Source organism: Rutidosis leptorrhynchoides, chromosome 1 (genome assembly GCF_046630445.1).
Source record: "Rutidosis leptorrhynchoides isolate AG116_Rl617_1_P2 chromosome 1, CSIRO_AGI_Rlap_v1, whole genome shotgun sequence".
Lineage (NCBI taxonomy): Eukaryota > Viridiplantae > Streptophyta > Magnoliopsida > Asterales > Asteraceae > Rutidosis > Rutidosis leptorrhynchoides.
The window spans coordinates 411,146,426-411,159,599 of NC_092333.1; the positions used below are offsets into that span (position 1 = coordinate 411,146,426).

Consider the following 13,174-nt stretch of genomic DNA (forward strand, 5'->3'; position numbering starts at 1 on the left):
GGAAAGGTTCCATTGATTGTGAATGACTCTACATGTTAACGATTGTTTGAATCATTCGACGTGTTGAATTGTAAATTATAGGAAATAATAGTGTTCGAGTTTTTGAGGTATTTGTAGATGGGAATGAATTATTTGACATATTGAAGTATTGTATATGTAGGGAGAGAAAACTTGTTTAAAATAAACTAGTGAAATGATCCGCGTAATCACGCTTTTGTTTAAACGAAATAGTTTAATGATATAATTTAGGTATTAAGTGAATGTAAATGTTAAAGTCATTTAGTTTAATGACTCGTGGAACTACGGATGTCGACTAAGAAATTTCTCATTGTTTTTACGAACATATTGATGTACTTAACTTGGTCAGAATAAATGAACTACATTTATTCTCCCACCACCCTCTTTCAATTTTCATCACAATTACTATTTTCCTTGTCATAAAAGTCTTCGATACAACCTTTTATTGAGACATGTATTTCGCATACATATGTAACGTAATTAATCTCGTAAAGAGAACCCATATATGAGTAATAATAATAATAATTATAATTATTGGCGACTTGACTGTCGCTTAGAACCTAAATTGAACTTCAGACAGGTTGAAAACTCATGAGAAATTTCATTTTACCATTTTTATGGCGTCTCACTCTTTTTTTTCTTTTTTTTATTATTTCTTTTTAACCTACTTATTGGTCGGAGATCCATTCGAAAGCAATCTCTATATCATAGAACATTGAAAGGGATGATTTTCTCTACTTTTGGGTTGTTTCATTATGAGTGGAGAAATGACTTATCTTTATTCTTGGATAAGGTGAAGGATTGTCTACATCTTACCTCTCACATATTCCATTTATGTGAAACTGGGTTTTGTTGTTGTTGCTGTTGGTGGTGGTGTAATAATTATAATCATAATTATAATAATATATAATCATAATATTTGCTATTTATATTTTTAATAATAATTATTAGTAATAACAAATGTCCTTTGAAATTTTTAAAAAAAATAAAATATCATTATTATATGAAGGTTATACAATATGCTTCAAAGTTTGTACATATGATCATGGGGTGTTTCGTAAAATATTATACAATTTTTTTTTTTTTAAGTTTGTACATGTGATCATGAGTGTTTTATCATAAGATTGTACATAATGCTTCAAATATTGTACATATGGTCATTAAGGTATTCTACCATAAGATTGTAAATTATGGTTCAAATATTGTACATATGGTCATTAGTGTTTTATCATAAGGTTGCACATAATACTTTATATATTATACAATTAAAATATTACTATTTTTTATTAAATACAATTAATAACAGTGGCGATTCTAGAATTATAGGTCAATGGGGTCTCGAAATTTTTTTCACTGCTAATTATATTATAATATTATTTTAGTGGTAGTTTACCTTCAAAAAACGTATAAATTTGACAAATATATGAGGTCCGAGTAGTATAATTTAGTGGTATTATATACAATTTAAAAGAAAAACTATAGATTTGAAAAATATATGGGGTCATACATTTAAATTTAGTGGTGTCATATACAAATTTACAGAGTATTTTCTACTAAAAAATTTTAAACTAGCAGTGTCCCGTGACCCCACTGCTCTTCACATAAACTCGCCACTGATTAATAATGACATTACCATGGAGGTCTTAGATTTTTTCACTTTATTTTTGAATTTTTTTAAGCTTGCATAATCTTTATTTATGACACCATTATTATAAAGATTTATTAAATACTATAGCTAAGACTATTCTTAACCCTGACAGTGATATCAAAGTCAGATTATACTTTTTTTGGTGAAAAGTGAATTTTTGCCTGTGACTGTATTTGACCTCGCTAACCCAAAATGTCAAGTTTTTGTATCAAATATTTGAAGAGTGATGTGGTAAAATCTGAATGAAAATTATGAAAAAATAAATAAATAACAAATACAGTATATACTTTCTCTCAAGCTGGTTGGTCCATTCTCTCCCTCACGCTCCCTCTCTCTTCAGTCAAGTAATCGACTCACACCTGGTTCCGTCACTTTTTGACGCTGCGATGGAGGCGTCAGAATCTGTCGCTCACTGCCACCTCACTTGACGGCATCAATTTGACGCTACGATAGTATTAGTCTAATCGTCATGCAGTGATTTTAAGAGAAAAAACGTAAACCGTCCAAAAAATAAATTCAAAAATGCAGCATCTCTGATCAACCTTCATCCAACGACGTCCTCGATCAAGAACGTGAGCATCTTTGAGTAAAAAACACCCCGCTTTTACTGTTTTTATGGTTCTAAAACACCCACAGGATGACTTCTCCTTGCACTAAAATAAGATTTTATTCGTATCAGTTAAATATCTACATAAACAATAAATAGTCCAACAACCTACAGCAAAAAATCAAATAAGTTGACAAATACTGGCTATCATTATATAACAAGTATACATGTACATCGCTCGATTTTTTACTCAACTAGATATACACAAATGTATATTGTATACACTACAAGATCGAGCCGGTTGTTTCCTTTAATTAGGCTATTCAGGATTTATTGTTTCGTGAAGTCCCTTATACTTCTACACGTATAGATCTTCAGCATTTTACCAAGCATTTTAGCCAATGAATAAGTCGTTTGAAATGTCACAATAATTTACCTGCATAAGATTCACTTAACTGCTTAAATGGTCAAAAATGCATTTGTACATCAATTTGATATCATGTTTGCATGGTAAAATTTAAAAGCCAGGATGTTGTGGGCCTATTTTGCAAACACAGTTTCAAAGATACATACCGCATGGTCTCTCCATTCAGGCACTAGACAAATATTATGATGTATGTATGATAAATTATGTTGTTGGCATCGTCATTGTATGGGAACCTCGGCCCACAGGAATAACACCATGAAGACCTCCAACGTATTCTTCATCTACCGAAGAACCTGAGAATAGAACGTTAATCTAAAGTTAAGAAATGAATAAAAAATCGTGTATTAAAACATTATATAGATATAGATATTTCATCTTCATATAAAATATATATATAAACAGCGCAACGTTTTCTTTCTGAAAGGACAATTCTTTTCCTTCACCAAAAAGAGAAACCACATATAAATATTATAAATTGATTAATATATATACACTACAACAAAGTGATCATTTGTTCATACATATTTTTACACACTTAAAAAAATGAACTTTTTGTTAAATTCCTCACACTTAAAAATGTGTGTATACTTTTAACATTTATAAGCGTAGAACACCATTAAACTTTCACACATAAAATTGTAGGGAAAATGTACATACTTATTAGTGGGTACAAACACAAATATGATCACATTTAAAAGTGTGAGTAAATTTGTTACACCTCATTTCTTCACACAAGGGCTGTGAACAGTTCTAGTGTGACAAAATAAACTTAACACTCTTAAGTGTGGAGTCACCATATTATATCATTTCTTTTATTGGATATTCCTAATTTTTTTAAATGCAAACTCAGACACCTTTATCTTATATTTATAATTGTACACACCAATTGAACCTTTTTCTTTACAATTTTATGTGTGAAAATATGATGATATTCTACACTTATAAATGTAATACATGTACACACAAGGGAGGCCCGGATGGGAGCAACCCAATCGACCGCTCGGGGCACTGGGTTTTGAGAAACATGGGAAGTAGGGAAACACAACTGAAGTAGCGAAGGCGAAACACAATAGGTCCAAAAACAACAATCAAAAGCCCCGTAAAAAAGAAATCAAAGTCCACTAGCATTCTAGCAAGGGCTGCAAGGCCTAAATGACCTTTTGTTAAATAGCTTATATTATTCGCTAGGGTGTAAGGGCTTTTTTATTAAATAGCTTAAATTATATTATATTATTTGTTAGGGCCTAAGGGCCTTATTTCCCACCTCGTGCTAGGTATAAAAAATCTCAAGACCGGCCTTGTGTAACCCCCCCCCCCCCCCCCCCCCCCGCGCGCGCGCGCACACACACACACACACACACACACACACACACACACACACATATATATATATATATATATATATATATATATATATATATATATAAACATTAATAGAAAGCAACAAAAAAAGATGCATAGAACTTCACCTAAAACTTCATCACCAGCCTGAGCACCAGCAATGCCGATGCAACAGTACAAGGATTGGTCATCAATTTTCAATTGCTCATATGCCATGTACACATCCTCAATACTTGCAACTTCATATAACATTGTCATATCTTTGATGCATGATATATCCTAAAAAGCACATGCAAAACATTTAACATATCAATAAAAAATATTTTGCAACTGTGAAGAAAAAAAGAGATGGAAAATAAATCAAAATAATGGGTTTTGAATTTAAAAAGATGGCAACATCAGTAAGGTAATAAGAAAGTCAAATATTACCTTTCTATGGACAGAAGCAGCCTGTAAATGAGCTATCAAGCCAAGCCAGTAGGCATTTGACTTGGTTTCAGCTTCATGTTTCATCAATAACGTCCGTTTCGCCTGTCAGCATACAAAAAACAAAATGTAGTAATGTTCCATGTCGTGTCTACGGAACAAAAAGCAATGAAGATAATACGCCCGCAAATTTTATAGATGTGTATCAACTTATTGAAGAACAAACCCGGTCCAATTCATGTTCTGCTATCCGTTTGCCATGTAAGCCTCTTAAGACACTCTTGCAAGCATCAACAGCTCGGTGTACCTAGATTAGATACAAATGGTAAGATACCGAAAAAGCACAATATTTTGAAATGAGGAACTAATGTAATTGAATTCACGCACCTTGCCAGGTGTCGATGTCACCGAGATAACATACCAACCAAGATGTAACCTGTCAAACAAGTTTAAATCGAAAGACACGTCATATGTTAATCCTTGAGAGTCTCTCACTTCAGTAAAAAGCCTGTGAAAAATAATTAGCGGTGTCAAAAAAGTACTACACGGAATATGAAAAGAGAACATCGGTATCAGTAAAAATGTAAAAGTAACCACCTAGAATTGATTATCTCTGCCAACAGCCCAACTGCAATTGCAAAGAATAACGGGTGGTTTCGATATTTATTTGGCAGGTTAGTGTTAATGTTCTCTGCCTTCGCGAGTTGCCCTTCATTTTCTGATTGTGCGACTGTAATTACAAATTTCCATTATTTTGTATTCGTGGTAGATAATATAAAAATTGTACACGCTATTTCATAAACGACCTCATCCAACTGAGGATAAAGGCAATAAAATGTTTTCTTGTTTATCGTACTTATATATAGAGACATGATTACCATTATTTACTGAAACGTTACTTGTGGCCTCAAGAAGGTCTCTTCCATCAACTGTATATCCCCAACGATTAGGTGCAGGGCCGGCTATGTATGCACATGCTCTCTCATCAGTGTCTTTCAAGAACACCTATCAATTAAGAAAAGAAGACAATGTGAAAACATATAAGTATATAGAAATATTGGGAAAAAAATAGATGATAAATATATTTCTGCTCACTTGTTGGAAGTGCAAATCATTAGGAGACGGTCGAAATTCAATTGGGGTATAACTCAGTGCTCTCTCTGCACCTTTTGTTGCTCTAACTGTACCTAAATAATCCATTACACAAGACTCGATTTCCTCTTCCGAAAAATCCCCGACAACGCTCACCTATGAAATTAACAAACATGACATTATTATCATACACAAGCTGATAAGAATAATATAAGATTATAAGACAACATGAAGTACCTCCATGTTGTCACTAACAAACTGATTCATTACTGCATCTTTTACGGTCTGCAAAGTTAAGTTTTGTAATGAATGTGGTGTGGGTTCCACAAACCGTTCATCCTCATCCAGCATGGCTATCATGAGCTTGTGAGCAGTTGAACGTTCCAAACTTTTAGGAATAGACCGATAATATGATAAATATAGTTGTCTTGCTCTATCAAATGCATCTTCAAGCCATACACTATGCTGCAAATTCAACACAACGATCAAACTTCTCATTAACCATGAGTATTAGCATTTCTACAGCATTTAAATTGAAAGTTAATTGAGATATTATATATACCTCAAGGACCATATGAAGCAACTGGAAAGCGGCTCGCATTCCGTTATTTCGGGTCGTAAAACGGAACTCCATACAAAGAAACTCTTCTGTGGACTCGAGTGAACAATTAATCAAATGATTCACGCAGAATAGCTCTACCTGAAGAGATTTATCACGTAATACTAAACATAAATACTTGTTGTACACGTACAAATTATAGAACATGCTTAATTTTTCAACAAAATTTAGAGTCGCAACTACCAAAATGCAAGTAAATATCTGATATATTACCTGTTCCCTTGTAAAATTACCAACGCGTCCCCCTTCACTCAAAGTTCGAACACCTAAAACAACAGCTCCCCTTGTTTCTGGTGTTTCTGCCGCTCGTCCACCGCCCACTATAAGCCGCATCACCCCACCACATGTTTCACTTTTGGATATCTTATTAACATAAAACAGAGTGTCATATCACATATAATAAAAAACAAAATATACATAAAGAACAAATTAGGCAATATAAATTCATATACCTTGTAGTTTATAGTAATCCCGTTTGAGAGACGACATTGGGTGATTCCTGTTTCTATGTCATGAACTCTAAGAGCACTCGAACCAGAAGATACGAAAGATGGTGCAAGTTGCAATTTCAGATCATCCAGCTCCTTTGAGGTAATCAACTCCTTTGGTACCTCAAACTGCATACAAACGATAGTAAAAGCCGGTAACATGTAGAGTTATAATATCCTAAAGATGGTAAAATGGGTAGATTACAGTGTGGATAATTATTTGTCAGATCAAGACTTTTGTTTCAACAAAAAATATCGTGTTTTATATTTATAGATGCTGTGTCAGATAGAAATAAATCTTGAATATATACACTTTGGGTAACTTTTGACCCTTTCATTCATGATACACATTTCAGTATAGCCGGCACTTTTACTACCCAATTGAAAATTCAAAATTAAATTGAAGTGGATCGACCCATTTGGAAGTAGATAGGTCAAAATAGGTCATCCAAATATCCCAAATAAAGTTCTAAAATCAAACTTAAATAAAGTACATATATACCTCTGCCTCCGGCTCTATGGGTTCCTTCAAACCTTGTTCAATTGCAGCTGTTATCTCACTTGGGGTTATCTTGAAATCAATTTCGCCTACTCCATCAACATGCACTTTCTTTGGAACACATGCAACAATTGCTGCAGGAACAGGTGCAGATGCTTTTCCAAAATCTGAAATGTACTCCAATACTTGTGCACCAATGTAATTCACCTGCATAATATTGATACATTTCTAAAATTAATTTCCTGATACATTTCAAGATATGATATTGGAATAAAAACAATACAATTAAATGAGTTTACTTCTTCAAGAGTGATTGTTCCAGCAACGGCAATTAAACTTTCATGACTATGTTTGTGATCCATAACCATGTGGCCAAGTGCATCACTCTCCATAACAAAATCCAAGTTATCCACTGACGATATATTATCACTCATAGCAGCTAACTGTTCGCTGTCTTTCAATAATGCATCAAGATAACGGGCTAATTCTCCCTTTGTCACCCCAAATTCTTTAAGCCTACGAACCTGAATCAAATCAGATAAAATATCATATAGATGCATGTAAACAAAAACTGTCTAGCCATGGTCACAATCTAATAGCACTAATGGCTTCATCTTATAGACAACACACGCAACTTCGACATTTGTAAAGATCCGGATTTAACGGTTCAAAATCGGTTTTAAAGGAGCAAGTCGTTCCGACTTTCCATATCGGTCAACAAGTCAAAATTGGTCAAACTTCGATATTAGTCCATCAAAGTCGGATTTAATCCGTCAAAATCGTTCAATGTTGGTCAACATTTTATGAAAAAAAATAGAGAGTGAGAGTATTTGAATAACTAAACGATTATGTTAATGTTTCTACTTTCTATACAATTATTTTATGGTTTAAGTTTGTTTATGTTTATGATTTTCTTCTATATTTACACATAATTTTGAAATTTATAATTTAAAAGTATGAAAAGTCAAATCCGATTAATCCCGGTACAAAGTTCCAGCCGATTAAACCCCAGATTAGCGACTTTAACAATGTTGGATGCTTCGGTGGATCAATTTCATAGATGGGAACTTTAAACATTAAATTAAGAATGGGTCAAAAATGGTATGCTTGATCATCATCGTCCATACGGGTTAACCAAGTCGAAAGTAGAACAAAGAGATTTCTTTTATGCAATAAACCTTCGTATAACTAGATTTAACCCAAGTCCTTAACTATGTCAAAAAAAATATGTCAAAAAAATAGACAAAAAAGCATTCTTGGTAAACACAAGCCGCGGTGCAAAAAATTAGCCAATTCTACCCATACCCTTTTTGACAAAACCTGCTGATTTCCTACCTCTAATCAACATTAATGAAATGAAATTAAAATTATCAACATGTTATGTAATTGAAGAAAAAGTGCAAACCTCTTGTGCAGCCACTTTAATTGCACCTTGCCAACTCTTAGGTTCAGCGCTTACTGTAAGAGTAGTGACGGTGCATCCTTCTCTTCCCGAATCACTATGATCCAGCTCAATGGATGTAAATGGAGGGCTAGAACTCTGTAATGCAACCCTAATTAGAAAACCATTTCATATATACCCACTTGTAAATGGGAAAAAAAGAACATGAAATATGTATGCACACACAACTTAGAGTATTTTAAATTATGTAAAACGATAAAGAATTAGATTATTATGAATGTGTTGACCGTTGGTTGAATTTTGTACATGCACATCACCTTATATCTTGAGTTGATTCGAAAATGCAAAGCCGAAAGGAATATCCTCTTCATAAGAACATTACGCAAATCACCATATGTTTGAACCTTGTTCACGGGAATCTGTAAAAGGACAATCAAGTTCACAACTTGGAGTAAAAAGGTCGTCATATAAATATACCGGAAGTTTCTAGATCACTTCCCTTACCTTACAGAACATGTTAATCGAAAAATTCTGAAGCAATTCATGCTGAAATATTTGAGGAGATTTCGCATCCTCGTGTTTCCCAGGAAGAGACCAATTGTGCTCCACAGGAGGCCGAACTGCATGTCTTTCTCTTTTCGTAAGTTTTGACTGGTCAACCAAAAGAGATGATCTGTCATGTGATGACTCAGCAGATATCCCTCCCGTAAACTTAGGAACAAGAAAATTAGCCATTGCACCAAATGCACTAGTTTTAGGTACTACAGGAGCCTCACTCTCAACATGTTTCTGTCCAAAAACACCCTGCACATAAAATCTTTATTAATGTAATTCTTTAATTTATTCAATTTTAATATACTAATTAAAATAAAACATAAATTAACGTACTTTAATGTGGTGAACGGTCTTTGCAATATTATCTATATCCCCCACAATATACAGTGTCGCATTAGCGGGAAAATACCAACGCTCATGGAATTTTCTGATTTTTTCTGCGTCCCATTTCTTAATTTGCTCTTCTAGTCCAATCGGAAATCTTTTGCTCAACTTATTCTCGGAATGTAAATGTTGCAACAACTATGCTTACAGAACAACAAAAGGATTACAAATACTGACAAAAGTGACATACTTCACATTGCAGATAAAAAAAATACCTGGCAATCAACACGGTACTCGATTGTGTTCATCATTTGCAGCTCTGATAATATGGCACGTCTTTCTTTCTCAACTCGAGAAGTAAGGAACTTCGGGTAAAACGCTATCTACATCATAAAAAAAATATAAATAATAGCCGTTAAACCTGAAAACTGTCATGGATCATTTATGAAAACTGCCTTTAGATCATTATAACAAAAAGCTCGAAAATGGCGATCGTATATCCAAACTGGTTCTTACCTCATTTAAAGCATCCAAAACAGATGGAAGTAGATCTTCATCAGAATCCTATTAGAAATGCAAAAAACGATTGTGTAAGAAAGACATATTGCATATAAACTTGTGCAGACTAAGATAAGAAAAAAATAAATAAAAAAAATTAAACTCAAAATTCAGAATGTCTCGTTACTAATGGAAAAAACACACAAAATTCAAACTGATTGTAGAGCATAAAGTAAAACCTGCATTGATGTTGGTGAATGGATGTGAAACACGGTATGATGAAAGTCAGTATACGCATTTGAGCGTGCACCAGTCCTTAAGAGTTTCTCACGCTTTTTACTTCCAAGAAACGCAACATGCTCAATCATATGCGCAATACCTTGCTCATCATCTTCCTCATCAATTGACCCAGCATGAACCTCCATGTGAGCTTCAAATCTACATAAATGCAATGTTCATAGTACAAAACAACAACAATGAGTAAGAAAAATACTAGAGCTATACTATACATGTAATGAAATAGAATTAGAATCATAAGTAAACCTGTTTTGTGGAACTTTGTTAGGCAAGATAAGGTAGCGAAGACCATTATCTAGTTGTCCCCTATACAATTTTGGATGTGACGGAAGTTTAGAACCTAAAAACTCCTGAAACTCCCTCCATTCGCTACTTTCTGTGTCGATTGAAAAATTATCTGATGCTTGCTGCTCCAAGACACCATCAGGCCAAGCTGTACTTGCTGCATGTGGCTCATCGGGACCCACAGCTGCACATGGAACTCGAACCCGTTTTCCCTGACAATATACATGATATTAATCAGATACACAATATTGGGTACAAATATGAGAACAAGCAGTACATTTTATTATTAGTATGACATTTAAATTTAACAGTTCCACTCATATACTAGTAATTAGGTTTTAATCCTGGTATATATATCATATTACAACAAAAACTCCAAAAGGTATCATACACCTATGTAAAATAAACAGAAATTGATGTACTTACAAATACATTGCCTACCCCATGCTTTGATAGATGAAATACAGATTTGTCAGCAAATGCAGTTGGCATAGATTTGCATATAGGTAACTGTTTTCTTCGCCCATGTTGAAAGCAAGAGAACCTTGTACATTGATCAAGTGATAGTCGTTGTGTAATATGCTTATCCAACAAAGAAGCACTTCTATCACCAGCTATCTATATTTAAAAAAGTGAACATATTTATAATCAAACTTCATATTTAATATTTGGTAAGAATAACTACTAGCCATACATTTGAACGCAACACGTCGGTCGTATGAATTACAGATGCACATTTTGGATAGAAACACATCAATTCTATGAGATTTGGATGCACATTTTGTTTAAAAACACGTCGATTCTAAGAGACTTGGATGTTTATTGTAGATGCAAACACATTTATTATATTAAATTTGGATGCATAATGAGTCAAATGGTCACTCTTACCAAATCTTAAAATAAGTACGTTCTTACATATGTATAATAGGAAAATTCTAACGACAATCGTAAGGGATATAGCTAAGGTTCATAAAACTGGTTATATGTATTTAATCTAAAATGGCAGTTATGAAATTGTACATAAGTTTTATGCGCTTTAACGCCAGTCTTACATTAGAAAAATCCATATGTGTATGTACATATGTATCAGTTCAATAATCACTCTTCCTATAATCAGTAACGAACATTCAGTATTCCTTCCAGTCACATCAATATGGCACAGTTTGACCTAACAATAATTAGTCAACCTTTTAAAACTCACTTCAATCATCATAAACAACGAAATCACGAGTACTACAATCAATAACTGGCGACCGTACTCATTTCCTCCAAGGTAATTTCAAAACTACACAAACACTATATAACGAATATGGCCAAGAACGAAAAGGCAGAGGAGGGACCGTAAGGCAACAGAATTGTTATTAAATGGTACAAGACAATTAGATAATTATAATTCCAAGTTCTAGAATTATCTGTTTTTTAGTTATAATTTTTATAATTGAGGTCAAAATAACAAATAATATAGTGTGTGTACTGCAATCAATATTATATCAAAAATAAAATGTAACCCTAGCCATATCCTTGCCTTTCAAAAAAAAAAAAAAAAAAAAACCCTAGCCATATCCTAAACAATAATTTCACCTTTCAAATACACGTATACAGAAAATAACAAATACGAAGAACAATTACGACCTTAGTGGCAAGGTAACGCGGCGGAGGGACGGCGGTACGGCGGTGGAAAGAACGTAAGGTAACAGTTTTGTAGCTTTTGTGAGGCAGAAAACGATGAGATAAGGATACAGAATTAGGTTTTGTGGAATTAGGTTTAAGTTGTAATGGAGGTGGTATAGATATAATTGATGAAGTTGCTTCCATTGTTGTATGAGTTATTTTGTGTGAAGGAGAGTTGCAGAACCAAGTTAGAAACAAAGAGATGGAAATTTATTTACAGGGGAGACTTTTATCCTCAAACACAGGAAAAATGAACAATAATTTGTGTTTGGTTTTTTAACTTTTGGTACTTTTAATGGACTTCATAAATTTGGGTACTTTATTTAAAAGCAGTTCATTCATTGGCACCCCATATTGACTTGGGTTAAGATTTCGGATTTTTTTTTTTTTTTTTTAAAACGAAAACTTTATAAGCAATCAAAGATACAAAAAATAGTCTCGGACGACGCTTGAAAACAGCAAACAAGACCCTTAAATGGAAATGATCTAACGCTAACTAGACCCGAGCTTCACTATGAAGCTAACGGACACATAGCATACATTTGCAAGAAACGAACCATACAAAAACCATCCACTTTACCACACACCGGAAGCTAAACCAATCAATCACCTATATTGTGTTGTCGACACGGTCATCCACATTAGCCTTGGACAAAAAGGTCGACTGGATTCCAACCCCGTCACCTGTCGGAATTCCCGCCAACTGAGACTTCAAACCATCTTTCCTAAATTCGTCGAAAAAGCCACTGTCTCCTAGCACACATCCTGAACCCGAACCCACGTGAGCCCACTTAACCCCATTAAATTAAGAATTTTTAAAAATCTTTTAAATCGCCTCCTCCACCTCGTCGTCATCACTACAATCCTGTAACTCAAACGCACATTCCTTCTTGATCTTTTTTCTTTTCCTTACCTCTCACTTTAGCCCAACTTTAGGGCCAATCTTCATCATCTCGGCCCTACCAAATTTGCTAGAATGGACATGCCAACCCTTACAAAATCCTTTACATTTCGTATCCGCGCAAATACAAAACTTT

General features: G+C 34.0%; 1 protein-coding gene across 2 annotated transcripts; it reads right to left on the reverse strand.

The window, feature by feature from the left end:
- Positions 1-2,401: 2,401 nt before the first annotated feature.
- On the reverse strand, positions 2,402-12,347 carry LOC139871789 (stromal processing peptidase, chloroplastic-like). Of its 2 annotated transcripts, none has more exons than XM_071859530.1 (25): positions 12,099-12,347; positions 10,908-11,084; positions 10,428-10,678; positions 10,124-10,322; positions 9,903-9,950; positions 9,662-9,769; positions 9,396-9,584; positions 9,012-9,311; positions 8,825-8,926; positions 8,511-8,645; positions 7,405-7,629; positions 7,109-7,312; positions 6,571-6,735; positions 6,332-6,481; positions 6,062-6,199; positions 5,737-5,964; positions 5,503-5,655; positions 5,286-5,412; positions 5,005-5,137; positions 4,795-4,915; positions 4,634-4,714; positions 4,411-4,512; positions 4,110-4,260; positions 2,787-2,933; positions 2,402-2,649 (listed from the first exon to the last, which is right to left on the reverse strand). In XM_071859530.1, exons 1-24 carry the CDS (start codon positions 12,279-12,281, stop codon positions 2,842-2,844), a joined length of 3,762 nt encoding a protein of 1,253 aa, XP_071715631.1. In that variant the 5' UTR covers positions 12,282-12,347; the 3' UTR covers positions 2,402-2,649; positions 2,787-2,841. The 2 variants fall into 2 exon arrangements, with proteins under 2 accessions (XP_071715631.1, XP_071715622.1); XM_071859521.1 differs by having other exon boundaries at positions 10,893-11,084.
- Between the last annotated feature and the right edge of the window lie 827 nt (positions 12,348-13,174).